Raw genomic sequence first — 17,893 nt, 5'->3', positions numbered from 1 at the left:
GAAGATGCCCTAATTGATGCTTCTCTGATTTCTCAATCAAGGTTTGTCCTTGGTTTAATATGATCAAAAAATATCATTGTAAGGCCTCCTACTTTACCAACATAACTGTGTAAAATCTTAGGAGGACCTTTACTTCATTGCACTTTCAAACAATGAATACAGAGATGCTAGTGGGTCGATATAAAAAGACGCCAGTTGACCAACGCATCTGTATATGTGGTCATTCAGTGGAGGACCTCCCTCATTATATCCTGGCTTTCTCTCTATACGCAGAACCTAGGAATAAATTCCTGGCTAAGATCTTGTTTGCTTTACATCCCGTCTGACTCTCATAAGATTGTTACGATGCTCTCTGACAAGGATTCTTTTATTTCCCTAAGACTGGCGCTTTTTGCTTTAGCTGCTAGGAAGATCAGAGCAAAGGAATCCGCCATTGATTCACTGTGATTGCTTTTAGAAGGTTTTATTAATTGTAAAGGTTTTTTAGTAGGGTGTTTTATGTGGTTTTGAAGTGTTTGATTACCTGATTATTTTGATAATGTATTATACTGATATTTGAGAGTGTTTTGATATTGTGAAGGCCAATGGCCATATACAATAAAACGAATCTGAATCTGAATCATTAGCTTATTCAAAGTGATAAGAGCATATTAATTATTATTGTCATGGGCTGGGCCCGCCCAAGCTGGTAGCCCAGATACTAACACGAAGCCAAGGAGTGTTCAAGAGTCACAAGCCGAGTCCAGTCTGTAGTCAGAGCCCAAGGTAAACGCCAGGGGTGTGTCCAAAATCCAAAAAGCCAAGTCCAGTCCGTAGGTCAGAGCACGAGGGTATCAAGGCAAGGTGCAGGCAAGAGCGAGCTGCAAGGTCCCAGGAAGTGGTTGCAGGTAATTGACACATTGCTTCCACACCTGGCAGTTGCTCCTGACTGGCTTTTATAGCCAGGCGTGATTTTCAGCCAGCTGCTGGGGCTCCATCCTGATGCTACTCATCGTCGCTCTCCAGCAGCTGGCATTGGCTCAGGAGACGAGCACTGCATTTCCAGTCTCTGGTGCTGTCTGCGGCACTCTCTAGGCGTGGGTGAGCCTGGGGGGGGGTGGAAGCCCCTGGCTGGGCTTCCCCTGTGGTGCTGGCAGTCCCTGACTGAGCTTCCCCTGTGGAATTTCCTGGCTGAGCTTCCCCTGTGGTATTGGGGCTAGAGGTTGCTGGTGTCTCAGCTGCTAGCTGTGAGCTTTGATCAGCCAGCAGCTGCTGCTCCTGATTGCCAGCTTCTGCTGAGTCAGGGCTAGGGCTGGCTACACAGAACTCTTCTTCTCCTGAGGAGTTCTGGCTGGCTACACGAGGCTTCTCTCCTCCAGAGGAGACCTCACTCTCAGACTGGGCCATGACCATTATTAAGCTCCTCAGCAACTAGCTTCTTCCTTAGCTACCTGGCTGTAGCTGCTGACTCTGCCCCACTGGGCTAAACCAATTACCTCATAGGGGTTACATTAGCAAGTAACAAATGAGTTTGTCCCCACTGAGATAACAAAGGCTGGCAAGAGATGCTTCATCTTCACCACCAAGCAAAATCCATGGCTCCTATGATACCTTCTAGGCAGACAGATGGTGTTTTATAGCAATTAGAGTATTGGACTAGGATCTGGGAGACCCAGGTTCGAATCCATGCTCTGCCGTAGACGCTCACTGACTGACATTGGGCCCAAAAATTGTGGGTCTGTGAAAAATGCACATCCCATGACCCAACTGTTCACAAACACTGAACCGGACCAGATCATGTAAATTTACATCCGTTTTCCGGTCTGTGCCTACCTCTAATAGTCACAATAACATGCAATATGAAAAGATATTTCCCATTAAATTTTGCCAATATGTATACTAAACTTAATAATTATGACTCAAGCAAAATACATGAGAAAATGCCCTTTTGCCATTTATCATCCCACTAGAGAAAAGCAATCATGAAAACTTACTAAGTTAAACAATCAAATGTGAATGATAATTTAATAATGCATTTAAATCACAACTATGTCAAAATCATATGCTTTGGTCAAATATCAGGTATTACACATGTTTAGAAATATACACTGAGTCAACTTCCAGAACAATATGAAAGTACACCTCTAACTAATTATGTACCAATAGAGTGCTTGTGCTTTCAACATCCCACATATACAGTTCATAAATATATTTTATAACTACATAAGTACATCCATAAATAGCTGAATATTGCACTAGTCCATATATTGTCACAGTCCCAAGGTACAAAACAGCATGCTGAGGAATACAAGTATTAGAAGCCAGTCACATAGGATTGATTTTGGGGCTCTATAAGGAAAGAATCAAATGGCTTTAAACATATAACAGCAGCTTTGGATCTGGAATTGAACCTCTGGATAGATTGAGAAATAAGGTTTTCTAATACTTGTATTCTTCAGCACAGTTAGAAAAGTATGTCATCACATATAGTGAAACTTTCTGCAAGTCAGTATATTGCAACAGATAAAACTTACTTTTATTGAAGATGATATACATTCAGTTGCATTCTTATAGTAGCATATTGAAACTTAATCTAAACAACACTTAATCTAAACAACACTTGGTACAAGTGGCCGGCTAATCCAGTTGCACATGAGAGGGAGTATGGGTGTGCCTCTTGGCATGCTTGCAGGAGAGCTCTGCTGAACTGTTTTGCTTCTCGTAAGTCAAGCAGGAGACAGAAGAATAGAGGGCACAGAAAGAGGCGTCAGAGAGAAGCTTCTAGCTTAGAAAAAGAGACAAGGCACCACACAAACACACAGTTGGCTTCAAATGCAAAGGGAAAATAGTGACCCCCCCACCCCACCCCTTCTGCAGTGTCGAGGCATACTCAGGGCCAAGCTACAAGTGACGAATGACTCTTGAACAGCAAGTGGATTGAGTGGAGCGCAAGTGAACAGGGAGAAGTACACTTGCCATTCAAGTGTCATTCATCACTTGTAGCTTCGCCCTGAGTTGTCTCTATCCCAACAGAGATCTGATCCAGCAGGGATGGATATTAAAAAGAAAATCCAGAACTCTACATTTATCAGGATAAAATAATTACATTGGAGAACAAGATATGTTAAAGGACAATACATTATTTTCACCTTGTCCCAGGAAACTGGTCATGAATATTTAGCCATCATGAGTAGACATGGGCATGAACAGCAATACGAACTAAAAAAACCCACAAACAGCCCAATCTGCTGCTTGCAAACAAGCTGTTTGTGAGGCCCCATTCTAAACGAACAGGTGGTCGTTGCAAGCCTCATTCGTTGCTGTTCGTCAAGCCAGACAGTCTGGCACCTGCAATCAATTCCCATGGCAACTCAGGCAGGGATTGTCTGAACTCTGTCTGAACTACTGCCGTTGCCCTGGAAACCCCAATCTAAGCCCAATTTAGCTTGATAGGCAGGTCTTCCTTCCAAGTGTGGACTGGAGCTCCAAATTTGTTACAAGAGGAAAAGACCAGAGGGGAGGGGGGCTCCCAGCTCTGGCTTTCAGAGAGAGACAGCTGCTGTTAGAGAGACAGGGTGAATGCATTGGAGCTTGAATTTTCTTTGTGTGGTGAGATAGGGATCTACCCCTTCAGGTTCCATGGCTGCTGCCAGGCTCTGGGGCCAAGCTATTATTTATTATTGGTACCTTTCCTGCTGCCTGCTCAGGTAGGGTTTCTGGGAGTGGTGCAGTAGAGATCTTGATGGGTGGAGGAGAGCCTGCAGGCCCTCACAAACAACAAACATGTTCATGACAGGATCATGTTCGTCAGTGTTCGCTGTTCATTGTTTGCGGATGGCAATGAATAACGAACACCATGTTTGGTTTTTTTCTGTTCGTGCCCATGTCTAATCATGAGCAATCTAGAGATCTTTTTTTTCATCGCCATCATTGGTCAGTGAAACTTAAGTATTGGTTGGAGAGATCATGAGTTACAGAGGGGCCATGGCAGAACAGATCAACTCTCTATAACTCAATGTTTCCTCTAAACAGTGCTGAAATTAGCTTTCTCTGAATGCTTTGTACTCAAATTTAGTTAAGGGTATCTCCTGTTAAAAATTCCCAGTTGCTTTTTATAGACAATACTAAGACAAAAGGACCAAAGTTGGAACTTGGTCTAAGGTAGCTTCATATATTCATGGTAGGGATCCCAGGTGCCCGCTGGTGGTGGGCAATCTCCCAGCAGTTTGTTTGCTTGCCCGTGGTTGCCAGTGACTGACAGGAGATTGAAGGGTGCCCCACAATCACCAGCCACCAGTAGCCACCCTGGACACAAGCACAGCATGCGTGCTCCCAGCCAGTGTGCTGACATATAGACTAGGGTTGCCCAGTTCCCATACCCTCCTGACGAGGTTAGGGGGGCCCAGTACTCACCTGTAGGAGGCTCTTTGCAGGCACATACAGTTCACATGTGCTCCCTGTGCTGACACAATGACATCACTTCCAGGATTTCTCTCACGCTTTGCGTTGGGGTGATTTTGGTCCCAACTGGACCAATTCTCAAAGAATCAGCCTCGCGCAAAGCCTGGGAGCACTCCCATGGCTGGTAAAATAATGTCACTCCCAGAAGTGACATCTCCCATTACATGCCCCGCAGGGCCTTGTGCTCTGTGGATAAGCAGTTACTGGTGATCCTCGGCCCGAGGGATGTTTGCCTGCCCTCAACCAGAGCCATGGCCTTTTCGGCTCTGGGTCTGGCCTGGTGGAGCATACTCCCACAGGAGATCCAGGCCCTGCAGGATTTGTTACAGTTCCATGGGGCCTGTAAAATGGAGATGTTCCACCAAGCCTTTGGTTGAGAGGCCAGTTTTCTGTCCCTCCTGACTGCTGTGCTCTCTACTCTGCTGTCCTGGATACTGCATCATGGCTGCACCAGTAGTGGGTTTTCCCCCCTATATTGCAGTTTTTTACTATCTGATGTTAGACACGCTAACTTATGGATTTCTGTGACTTTTAAATTCTGTACTTCTATTGTGTTTTCAAATGTGTAAATTTTTGTATTGTGAACCACCCTGAGCCTGCTTGCAGGGAGGGTAAGATACAAATGTGATAAAATAACTAACTAAATAAATCTTTGCATCAGTGCTGGGAGTGCACATGCACTGTGCGTGCTTGCAAAGTGTCTCCAGCTGATGAGTCCTGGGCCTCCCCTATCCCTGCTGAGAGGGTATGGGGACCGCTGGCAACCCTAGTTCATGGTGTATATTTTTACTACTGGCTGAGGGCCTAGTATTGTGGCTTCAGATCTGTAGAAAGCACAAATTATGACTGTTCCATTTTATCAAAATACGTTTGTTTCCAAACAGGTTGAAGATGTGGCTCTTTATTATTGTAGCATGTTTATCTCAAGGAATATTAAGTTCAGAAAAATTAAAAACCTTGGAAGAACCTCTGGAGAAATATATACTGGATCCTGAGTGCTTTTTAAATGTTGTAAGTTAGATACACCATTTTTGCCACCATTCATTTGGTATCCTGTGCCAAAAAATAAGGCAAGTGAAATGGAAATACCAGTGTTCAACCTAGAGATAATTCAGATGTTGTCACTCCCACATGAGGTGGAGGAAAGAGTTTACCCAAGGTAGCATTATACCCAGCAGAGGTAATATTAAGTAATCTTCCCTATGTATTATATATAATTAAATACACACTCCAAGGCCAGCTTTTCCTTGTAGCAGATAAATCTAGAGGATGGCATGCATTGAAGATATCCTGATAAAGATAAGGGTTGCATCAGTACTTAGTTCTTGTGGCTGCTTCTTACAAGTCCAGGGTAATGCCTGGGGTCAGGTAGCAATCCTGATGGTGTTTTGCCATCTTCTGGGCACGGAGCAGGGGTTAATGTGTGTGTGTATGTGTGTGGGGGGGGTAATTGTGAATTTCCTGCAGTGTGCAGGGGGTTGGACTAGATGATCCTAGAGGTCCCTTTCAACCCTATGATTCTATGATCAATTGTAGGATCTTAAGATGCCACTGAAGTAGCATACAGGGCTCTATCTTAAGCAGCCCTACCAGAATCATACTAAACTAAATAAATAAATCTATTAAATGGGGCTTACTCCAGGCAAAATGTTCATAGGATTGCATTGATACAGCCTCTTTCTTCCTAAGTCTTCTTTAACATTACTCTTCTTCCCTCCAAATAGATGCATTAATATGTACAAAGCAGATGCCTTCAAACAAACCTAGTATATGTGTGTTTTCATCCTACAGAGTGAAATTATTAATTATCATGGTTATCCAAGTGAGGAACATCATGTTGAAACAGAAGATAAATATATCCTTACAGTTTACAGAATACCTCATGGAAAATACAACGGTGGAGACAAAGGTAGGGTGTTTTTGCCATGAGAAGGCCTGAGTGGATTACATAGATAATTCCCTACTCCAGTCCCCACGAGCTTTTGATTAACAAGGGTAGAATATATCTATGATGACACTAGCACCAGGCTGTTCTAGGAAATTAATTGTTCATAGTGTTTTCTTTCATGCATTCAGGAATTGATAAACATTTCTTAAATGTTCAGGAACAATATCTAAATCTATCAGATGCTTTGAAAGCCATAGACTTCGAACACTTCCTTTCACAAGAGCACATTAACTTAAATACTGCAAAAACTGTGTGTGATTGTGACAGGAATTTTTTGTGCAGTGTTTTTCCAAAACATACGGGCATTTGATCACCCCCTCCCACAAACAATCTTAATTTGATTGTTCATCATTATATCTAATTCTGAAACTCAAATCCTGAAATTCAAAAACTCTTCTCAATGGAGCCATCTACAGGTCAGGGATATTTTTCTACATGCCTGGAGGAAGTCCCAAGTTTGTGGTAAAATATAAAATGTCAAAAAAAACTTTGGAGGTTTTAAAAAGCACTAAAATCATAGAAGCAACGTTTGATTCTTTAAGGAAAAAATGCCACTGAGATCTCACGACAAGAGATGGGCACGAACTGCATTATGAACTTCAAAAACCCACAAAAATGACGATCGCGATCCGGCAGTTCATTACTGGCCATGGCCAACGAACCAGCAGTTGGTAAAAGCCTGGTTCGGTGCATTCGGCCGCAGTTTGGGAAGCCAGACAGGCATCAGCAATCAATTCCCCTGGCAATGGAGCCGGGGGAATGCCTGAACTCTGTTTGCGCTCCTTCTGTCACCCTGGAAACCCAAAGGGAATCCCAGCTTACCTTGATCAGCAGGTCTTCCTTTCAATCATGGAGCTGCAAAGTGGTTACAAGTTGGGAGAAGACACCCAGGGGAAGGAGGGGGAAGGGGGTGTCCTGTAGCCACGGGCACTCCAATCTCATCCCTGCAAACCCTGATAGGCAGCTCTGACAGCCACACACAGACCTCCAGAGTTACTCAATGGGACCTGTGCTTATAAATAGCCGTGGGTTCCCAGGCTGGGTTTCACTTTCAGTGAGCTGTGGAGTAGGACAGAGTTCTTGCTTGCCAGACTTTGGGGAGAGAGATTAATTCAGCTTGGATTTGGGGGATAGGGATCTATCTCCTCTGGTTCCAGGGCTGCTGGCTGGCTCTGGGGCCAAGCTCAGTGGGCACCTCGGCTGAGGGATCACATTGATTATTGATCAGTGCTTGATTGGGTCAAGTCTGTGGGAGTGGTGAGCTAGGGCTCTAGTCCCTCCCTCCCTCTGGTGCCAGGGCTGCTGCCAGGCCCTGGGGCCAAACTCGGTGGGTACCTCGGCTGAGGGCTCACATTAGTGCCTGATCTGTTCATGTCAGTGGGAGTGGTGGGCTAGGGCTCTAGTCCCTCCCTCCCTCCCTCCCTCCCTCCCTCTGGTGCCAGGGCTGCTGCCAGGCCCTGGGGCCAAGCTCGGTGGGTACCTTGGCTGAGGGCTCACATTAGTGCCTGATCTGTTCAGGTCTGTGGAAGTGGTGGGCTAGGGCTCTAGTCCCTCCCTCCCTCCCTCTGGTGCCAGGGCTGCTTCCAGGCCCTGGGGCCAAGCTCAGTGGGCACCTCGGCTGAGGGCTCACAGTGTCATCTCCGTTCTTCTTCTCAATTGTTGTTTGCTGGCACGATGAGGCTCCAGGTGGGGGACAAGAGTGGTCATGGGGGGAAGTGCAGAGATTGTCCCAGTTGCAGCATAGGAAGAAGTGCTGTGCAGGACTCTGGAGCAGCAGAGACTCCTGCTCTGCCAAAATCACCAGTTGCGGCTGTGGAGGAGGCCAAAGAGGTCTTACCGGAAGTGGAAGAGGAACTCCTGAAAATTTGGGGGGGGGGAGGAGGCCGAGGGATCCTTGGAGGAATGGTTGGGGTTCGAGGCAACATCCAGCCCATCCCCATCCCAAACTACCGGAGGTGCTGTCCCTGTCTGCAGTCCACCCATCACTCAGTCTTCCATTGCCAGCTCTGTGGCACATCCAGTGGCAACCCTTCATGCTCCCTCCCCTGGAACCGTTAGTGGGCCACAGTTCAACCTCAATGTTTGGAGGCAATTTTGGTCCCTTCCTACAGACCCCCACGTGGCACAGTGGTGTGTGTGTGACGGCCTGGTGAGCAGGGGCAATGACCCGAAGCACCTGTCATCGACTGCCCTGACTCAGCACCTGAAGAGGCACCACCCAAGCCTGTGGTCTCCGTCCTTGGCCAGCATAACATCTGTTGGGGGGAGACCGAGGGCCACCAGCTCGTCTGATCCGGGATCGATGGGAGGGTCTCCAGAATGCACCCCGAGCAAGAAGCCTTGCCTCGAGGGTGCGGCTGGTGGGAGCAGAAGGGTCAGGCAGGCCGCCTTGGGGGAAGTTGTTCCATCGGGGTCGGGGGTGGCTCTGCTGGAAAGGGCTCAGGAGGTGGGCATTCATATGGTGGCTCAGATGATTGCCCTGCAAGGCTTCCCCCTATGGGTCATGGAGGGCGTGGGCTTCCAACTGCTGCTTCAGCACTTTGCCCCATGGTTCTCTATGCCGTCATGGTGCACCGTTGGGCATCGAGTCATGCCTGCCCTATACAACGCAGTGCGAGACATGGTGCACAGAGACCTGTTGGCCACCCAAGGCAGAACAGTGCACTTCACGGCAGACCTGTGGAGCAGCTGCCATCACGGGTACCTTACCATCACCGCCCACTGGTGGCAACCAGAGGACCTCCACCTCCCCAGGCCAAGATCTGTCAGCTGTAAAAAAGTGCCCAGCTTGACACTGGGCTACAGGGTGGTTCTTCTTCAGGCCCCGGGGGATGGACGAGGTCCACACTGGGAAGAACATCGCCACCACCGTCAAGGCGGCTCTGAGGGAAGGGTTTATCCGTGGCTTCATGGTCACGGACGTGCGAGCCAACATGTTGGCAGCCCTGAAAGAGGCATCCCTCCTGGGCCTGGTGTGCATGGCACACAAGCTGCACCTCGTGATGCAGGACGTGCTCAGGCTGGGGAGCAAGCCGAGGGACAGCTGGGATGATGGAACCTTGCAGATGTGCAATCTGCAGGACAGCTGCCATCGCATCGCTTCCCACTTCTCCTGCAGCATAAACTCTTCCCGCGAGCTGTTCCAGAGGCAGGGGGAGGCAGGGGACCCCAAGCACCAACACTTCCAGGACCTGCCCACCCACTGGAACTCCACCTATGACATGATATGTCATCTGGTGGAGGAGAAGGGCGCGTTGGAAGATATCCTGTCCTCTTCGGATGTGCTGAGGAGGGGAGAGGAGTTGAGCCTCAGCTCCATGGACTGGAGAGTCCTTGCCCAGATGTCCCAGATCCTGAAATGCTTCAAGGATGCCACTGAGCTCTTGTACTCCTACCAGGCCAGCCGGGGCAGGTCCTTCCTCTGATCCACGGCCTAGACCAGTTTCTGGCCCAGGAGCTCCAGCAAGGGCAAGAGCTGCTCCCCAGGGTCCGGGACTTTGTCTGGACAAACACAGGCCTGCGTTGCTTAACACCTGCATCCTCTATACCGTGAGGCACCCTACCAACTGGCCTCCCTCTGTGACCCCCAGATCAAGGGCAGCATCACCGTGCAGGCAGGTCAGATGCAGCACTGGAAAAAGGAGCTCTGCAGAGCAGTGCTCCATTTCCAGAGACAGAGGGCAGGAGAGAAGGAACCGGGCAGCAGTGAGGGGCAGGCAGTGGGGGAGGGGGAGGGGAAGGGGGAGGAGGTGGGAAGAGAGCCATGCCAGGGAAGAGCCACCCCAACGGACACATTCGATCTCTGGGCCTCATCGGTGGGCTGCGTGGTTGGCCGCTGCACAACGGGCACGTACCTCTCAGTGGAGGACTCGGCGGGGGCCATGGTGCGCGAGTACCTTTCTGAGCCCACCGAGCCCCCCCCCCACGCCAACCCATTGCAGTATTGGGCAAAGAAATCAGACCGATGGCCAGACCTGTCCATCATCACCACCAACATCCTGCCCTGCCCTCCCACCAGCATGCAGAGCAAGCGGGTGTTCTCCCACCTGGGAGACCTCCTCCATCCCCGCCGCACACATCTGCACCCGGACCTGGTGGACATGTTGACGTTCATCAAGGTGAACCTCAACCTACTGGGGCACCCTCCCATGGACCTGGACCTACCCAGGCTCTGAGCCACCCTGGTGTTGCAGCCAGCCCAGCTCGTCCACAGCAGGCTCAAGCCTCCCTCAGTTCTCGGGGCTGCTTCCATGGCTGGTGACCCCTTGCCCTCCTCTCCCAGACAAGTTCCCATTCCCTCTTCACACCGCTCCCTCTCTGGATCTGCTCAGATGCCTCCTAACCTCTCCTGTCTTTCCCATCCCTTCCTTTCCATGAAGGCAGGAAAGTGTGGTGCTGCCAGCTGATGCCATTTTTGGGCATGAGGAACAGCTCTGCTGCTGTTGCTGATGTGAGAGTGGCACCGTACAGTACCCCCCTTCCATGGCACCTGGTGTTCCCTCTGAGAAGGGGGGAATAGGTCCCTCCCACCCTTTCCACGAAGGCAGGAAGTTGGGTGCTGTCTGCTGCTGCCACTTTGGACCCCGAGGGGTAGCTCAGAAGCTTTTTGCTGAGCTTGACAGGTTTGAGCTGCATGGTGCACCCCTATCCATGTGTACCTGCTGTCCCCTCTGTGCATGGGGGGAATGGGACCCACGACCAGTCACATGTCCTTTCCACGAAGGCAGGAAGGTGGTTGAGGTCTACTGCTGCAGCTTTTGGACACAAGGGGCAGCTCAGGAGCTGTTGCTGGTGTTAGCGTGGCACTCCACGTAACCCACCCTTTCCATGGGCACCTGCTGCCCCCTCTGAGCAGGGGGGAATGGGTCCCTCATCCTCACACCCTTTCCGTGAAGGCCAGACGGTGGGTGCTGTATGATGCTTCGGCTTTGGGCCATGAGGGACAGATCAACTACTGTTGCACATAAGATTGTACATCATGGTGGCCCCTGCCAACAGCAGCGGCTGTCCTCTCTGGGCAGGGGTGAATGGGTAATGCCGCTACGACCAGTCATGTCCTTTCTACGAAGGCAGGAAGGTGTGGTGCTGCAAGCTGATGCTGCTTTCTGCCACGAGGAGCAGCTCTGCTGCTGTTGCTGGTGTTAGCATGGCACCGCACGGTACCCCCCATTTCCATGGGCACCTGCTTCCCCCTCTGAGCAGGGGGGAATGGATCCCTTGTCCTCACACCCTTTCCATGAAGGCTGGATGGTGGGTGCTGTATGATGCTTCAGCTTTGGGCCACGAGGGACAGATCAACTGCTGTTGCGTATAAAATTGCATGTCACGGTGGCCCCTGCCAACAGCAGCGGTGGTCTCCTCTGGGCAGGGGTGAATGGGTAATGCCGCTACGACCAGCCACATACTTTCCACAAAGGTAGGAAGGTGAGTGATGCTGGCGACAGCCTCCACTGTGACACAGGGGGAGCGGACAAGCCTCTGCCACAGCAGTCTGCGCACTCCTTCAGGGTGGATGTGGGATCCCTCCATCCCGGTCCTGCTGCACAATGCGGCCAGGAAGCCTTGGGCTTGGCCTGGTGGGCGGGCACATGGGAGGTGCCACTGGCGAGTGGCCAGACCCCCTGCCCCCTAAAGGGGAGGTGGCTCGTTGCTGCCTCCCCATGGCCACCAGGCCTGGCATCCTACATCATGACCCTCCTTCCAGCCTGTGCTGGGAATACCAGCGCGCTCCACTTTGGACTGGTGGTTGCAGGGGGATCTTCCTACTTACCCCCCACATGACAGGTCCTCTCCCTCCCATCCTTTATGGCAAGGCAGGAAGGTGTGTATGGTTGGCTGCCGCTGCCACAGAGTAGCTCAGTGGGAGCTTCGGAGGAGGCCTCACGGCTGTTGGTGAATCTTCCCACTTCCCCTCCAAATGACATCTCCTCTCCCTCCTGTCCTTTCTGGCAAGGCAGGAAGGTGGGTGCTGTCGGCTGCTGCTGCAGTGTTCGTCAGTGGGACCCTCGGGTGAGGACCCTCGCTTGCTGGGGGATCAGGCCCCCTTCCAAATGTCATGTAGTCTCCCACCCACACTGGGAATACCAGCTCACTCCTTTTTGGCCTGGCGGGCAGGCACATGGGGGGGTGCCGCCAGTGAGCGGCCAGACCTCCCGCCCCCTAAAGGGGAGGTGGCTTGTTGCTGGCTCCCCGTGGCCACCAGGCCTGGCAGCCGCCATCAACACCCACCTTCTGTACACTGGACCAACGTCAACCGGTGGCTCTAATTGTGTCAAGTGAGAGTTTCCTGGGGGCCTTGGATTGGAGAGGGTATAACTCCAAGATCCCTTTTGCAATCTTGTCCAAACTTGGGTGATGGCTGTAGGGGAGAGCCTGCAAAAGACTCCCCAGGAATATGGGCTCTGTAAGTGCCATGGGGCCGTTCTGTGCCCAACGAACCACGAACTGCAAACCGGTTCAGTAACAGGAAATGTTCGTTGCGGTTCGCGATCTCCAGATCGTTGTCAGCACCGAACCGCGAACCGCTGGTTCATTAAATTGTTTTGGTTCGCGCCCATGTCTACTCACGACATCACATTGTGAAAGTTCAATGGCCATTTGCAGGACTGCTGCTGCTAGGCATCCTGTAACCCACATTGGCAGGAATTCCAAGTCTCAGTTATTCAAGCGGGGAGGGGGAGAGAAAGAGTAAAAAGGGTAAAAGGAGAGGGAAACGTAAAGTGTGCAGAGAGGAGGGGAACAAAAAAGGTGGGGGATGGGTGAATGAGGAGGGCCAGAAGTTGCCAGTGGAGGGGTGGACAGAAAAAGATAGGTAGGTAGGTGGGTGAGGAAAGGATTGGGGAAAGGGGAGAGGCTGCAGGCTCTGACAGGGGGAGGCTAGGAGGAAAAACAAGAGAGAAAGAGGAAACGGAAATGAGATTCCTCCCCCCCTGTAATTCCTTGTGGATCCTCCACTTGCAGAATTATAAGATCCTTATTTGATTGTACAGTGTTTCACCAATGTGCAGGAATGCAAACAGGCATTATTACATGACCACATAAAAAGAATGTTGATGCTATCACATGCATAGTCTTATCATGATAGCTTTTGTTGCAGTGTTTAGGACACTGTTCTGTCATTTTATGTTTGAATCCCAGTTCAACTGTTATTTCTGTGGTGTACTTATTTTATACATTACAATGGAACAGTCTGTTTCCCCTGTTGATATCTGTGGGTGTTGGTTTAATCTCATGGTGTTGAATCCCTGAGTGTTAGTTCTGTTTGTTAGTTAGAATTATAGACTGCATGTGCTACTTCATCCTGAAACCGGTTACTCCCATCTCTGTACTAATTACTAATAAATACATGTTTTTCTCAGCACACCCATATTGCTGTGTGAACCAAAGAGCGGGAACCTAAGTGGGAATCCTATTCGGATTTGCACGCAAAGGGGGACATCACAGATTCTATTTTCAATGGACGCGGAAAAAATTTAAAGACCTTGTAATATAGAACCAGCACTGAGATATTTTGCCACTATTTTAATAGTGTGTTTTATTCTGAATACTGGTATTCATTTTAAGCTGCTTAATTATCTGCTTTTTAATTTCTCCTGTTAGTTTTTCATGCTGGATTTTAATTTTAAACATTTAATGTTTTATATTTTTGTTCTATATTTATTTTGTAAGCCACCTCAGGCAGGTTCCCTGAAGAGGTGGCATAAAATTCTTTAAGTAAATCTCACAGTGAAACTTGATAGGTACATTTACAATATAATTCCTTTATGAAATTTTATGAAATTTAGTGATATTTAGTTCACTCTACCTGTTTTAAAAAGGCGGGGATATAAAATATGTTTTAATGCAATGAAGATCAGGTTGAGTCCACAACATTCTGCATTTTGAAGGATGAGTGCAAATAATGCAGCGGAATTACGCTGTGCTGATTAAAGAGGCAAAAAGTTTTATTTGAGGAAATTACATACTTGAGAGTAAAGAGGAGAGAGAGATGCCTTGCTATCTGACTACATCTTGCAGAGAGAGATGAGAAGTGTGGCAGGAGAGAGAAGAAGCAGGATATTGCCCTGTTTTAGCCCAATAGGAGACAAGACAAGGAAATGACCCCCAGGAAACAAGAGAGGTGCTGCTCTCACTGTCCTAACTAAGAGATCCTTGCTGCCCCCTGCATGGAAGGCTCTTCATCCTTCTGTCTGCTGTTGTACACCAGACATTGCTATTTCCAATACATTTCACTTTCAAACAAGAGATCAATAAAAATGTATAATACATCTTGATGTAGTATTCCCCAAACACAGAGTGTCAAGGAAACCTGGTATATCCACTCATGGTTTAACCCACCAGTTGACATTGGCCCAGTGTACAGAAGGTGTTGACGGCGGCCGTCGGGCCTGGTGGGCATGGGGAGGTGGCGGCGAGCTGCCTCTCCTCAGGGGGCAGGGGGTCTGGCCACTCACCGGTGGCACCCCCCAAGCCAAAGAAGAGCGAGCTGGTATTCCCGGTGTGGGTGGGAGACTACATGACATTTGGACAGGGGCCCAATCCCCCAGCAACTGCAGGTCCTCACCTGAGGGTCCCACTAAGGAAAATTTTGACAGCAGCCAACAGTACCCACCTTCCTGCCTTGCCAGAAAGGATGGAAGGGAGAGGACCTGTCATGTGGGGGTAAGTGGGAAGATCCCCCTGCAACCGCCAGTCCAAAGTGGAGCGTGCTGGTATTCCCAGCGAGGACTGAAGGGCGGGTGATATCCCCTCTCTTTCTATTTCAATCTCTATGTTTTTACATACAGTTCTCTAACCATATACCATTCTCTAACTGTTAACGTACATTCTCTAATATATGTACATACATTCTAGTGTATTGTTCATTCTACTTATACATTCTGAAATGTATGTCTCTTTCTCTGTTTTTGATTTTCAGTCCTTTTCTCCATGGATGTGGCATGTTCTGTTTGATTCTATATCTCCTTGACGCATTCTCATTCTATTTCTACTTCTAGAACAGTTGATATCTGTGTGCCCCTTTCTATCTGTTTCTCTGTATCTCCCTCTCACTGTCTATGTGCAACTGTCTCTCTCTCTGTGTTTCTTCCTATGATTCCACCACTATTTATCTGAATTTATCTCATTCTACATATATATCTGCCCTTTATTATTTCTTTCCATCTCTAGCTTTAATTTTTTTCTTCTTTCTATAACCATATTGTTTTCTACATTCCTTTCTCTATCTTCATCTATATGTATGCTTGTGTGTCCATCTTTTTCCAATGTTTTTGTTTTTCAACACATCTTTCTGTCTGTCTGTCTGTCTTGTTCTGTCCACAATCACGCAAAGAGAGAGTGACGGTGTAAGACTGAAAAATAACAAATATAACCGCCCTATTTGAAGTGATTGTGTTTCTGCAAAAAACATAGGGGTTTGGCTTGAAAATCTTTTCCTCTCCCCGTGTTATTTTCCTTTGAAGTACTACACATGCCCTAATACGGCTGTTCTAATTGAATTGTTTGGATTATATTTATGATTCAATGCTGTATGAGTAAATTTTGTAATTTTGCATATAAGAGTGTTGAATATTCCTTTAAGTTGTATTAGTTAGTTGGTGACGGTTATATTTGTTATTTTTCTGTCTTGTTCTGTCCGACATGTGTATGGGGATTGGCAAGATCCCCCAGCAACCACGGGCGGGTCCTCACCCAAGGGTCCCACTGAGGATTTCTCTGGCGGCAGCCAGCACCACCCACCTTCCTGCCTTGACGGAAAGGACGGGAGTTGCAGGACACATTCCCACCCAGCTGAAAGAGGTCCCATCAGTCCCGTTGACAGGGGAGCTGCCATGCTGTGCAACCGACTGTATCCCTATATGGCACAATCGACTGCACGATCGCAACTGAGCTGTGTAACCAAGGAGGGAGCAGTAACAGGATAGTCCCTCATGAAGCAGCAGCTGACATGACCCGCCGTCCTGCCTTTGCAGAAAGTAGGGGATGGGTAGAACAGGAGACATTGCTTGGATGGGTCAGAGTGGTTCCTGAGAGGGGGAGACAGAAACGGGACAGCAGCAGCAGCAGCTGACATTGGCCACCTTCCTGCCTTTGTGGGAAGGATATAAGTCACGGGACCCATTCCCCCCTGCTCAGAGGCCTCTGTGTTTGCGATGGATAGGGGCACCGTGCGGCTTAACTATATGTGCAACAGTTCCTGAGCTGCTGCGCAAGTGCCCAAAGGCGGCTGCCATCAGCAGCATCACCCACCTTCCTGCCTTCGCAGAAAGGAGGTGTCAGGATGATCTGGCTGTGCCAGGAAGGCCTATCAAGGCCTCAGAAGCCTGTTAGCTGTGGGACTGGACCTGGCTAAACCTGACCCTAAAGTGCCAGCCCTCATTCGAGATACCCACAGGACTTGACGGGCAAGGGTGCGTGGTGACGGCATGGAGAACCAAGGGACGAAATATTTCAGTAGCCTGCGGAAGCCCATGCTCTCCACGATAGATAGGGGCAAGCCATGTAGGTCAATCGTCTCTGCCAAGACACAAAGGCCCGCCTCCAGAGCCATCAGCCTCGAGGTTCTAAGCGGCGCTGTCCCAGACCCCAAGGGGACAACCTCTGCGAGCATGGCCTGCTGGTGCACCAATGTCACCCTCAGGGCAAAGTGACCCTCCCAATAACCCCCGCTCAGAAGAGCTGGTTACCCCCTCCCCCCCCATGGATGTTTCACTGGGTGAGAAGGGAGACAGGCTCGGGTGGTGCTTCTTCAGGTGCCAAGTCAGAGCCGTCGAAGACAGGTGCTTCCGGTTTTTGCCTCTGCACACCAGGACATCACTGGCATGGCACTGCACCACACAGGGGTCAAGGGCCCGAAAGTGCCTCCATACAGAGGCATTGAAACGTCGACCGCTAACTGTCCCAGGGGAAGGAGGATGAATGCTTACAGTCTGCGCTGCGGGGCTGGACACAGATGACAGGGTGAGGGGTGGACTGCAGGCAGGGACACCACCAAGAGTTTGAGATGGGGACAGGAGGGATATTTCATAACACACGTACCATTCCTCCAGGGATCCATCGCCCACCCACCCCTCCTCAAAATGTTGAGAGAGATTCTCTCCCCCCTGCGGAAAGACCTCTTTGACCTGCTCCACAGCACCCACAGGTGAATTGGGGGGAGCAGGAGGACTCTCTGCTGCCCCCAAGCCACCCCCAATACTGCTTTCCACAAAAGAACCAGGAGGATTGCCATCGCACTTCACCCCACAACCACCCTTGGCAGCCAACACAAGAGGAAGACTCATTGTGCCACCAAACTAGAATTAAGGAGGACAGGAAAGGAGATGACTATGTGTGCCCTCCGCTGCGGTGCCCACTGAGCTTGGCCCCGGGGCCTGGCAGCAGCCCTGGCACCAGAGGGAGGGAGGGACTAGAGCCCTAGCCCACCACTCCCACAGACCTGACCAGATCAGGCACTAATGTGAGCCCTCAGCCGAGGTTCCCACCCAGCTTGGCAACAGGGCCTGG

At 49.6% G+C, this 17,893-nt stretch overlaps 1 protein-coding gene across 1 annotated transcript in view; it reads left to right on the top strand.

Annotated features, from left to right (window-relative positions):
* Positions 1 to 5,325: 5,325 nt before the first annotated feature.
* LOC129332276 (lipase member N-like) overlaps positions 5,326 to 17,893 on the top strand; it is a 41,472-nt gene continuing 28,904 nt past the window's right edge. The window contains exons 1-2 of the mRNA XM_054983260.1: positions 5,326 to 5,451; positions 6,232 to 6,349. Of these exons, the coding sequence (XP_054839235.1) occupies positions 5,332 to 5,451; positions 6,232 to 6,349 (238 nt within the window). The 5' untranslated portion in view covers positions 5,326 to 5,331. The remainder of the gene's footprint in view (positions 5,452 to 6,231; positions 6,350 to 17,893) is intronic.

This window comes from Eublepharis macularius, chromosome 6 (genome assembly GCF_028583425.1).
Source record: "Eublepharis macularius isolate TG4126 chromosome 6, MPM_Emac_v1.0, whole genome shotgun sequence".
In the NCBI taxonomy this organism is placed as follows: domain Eukaryota; kingdom Metazoa; phylum Chordata; class Lepidosauria; order Squamata; family Eublepharidae; genus Eublepharis; species Eublepharis macularius.
This window is presented reverse-complemented; position numbering and strand designations above follow the sequence as displayed.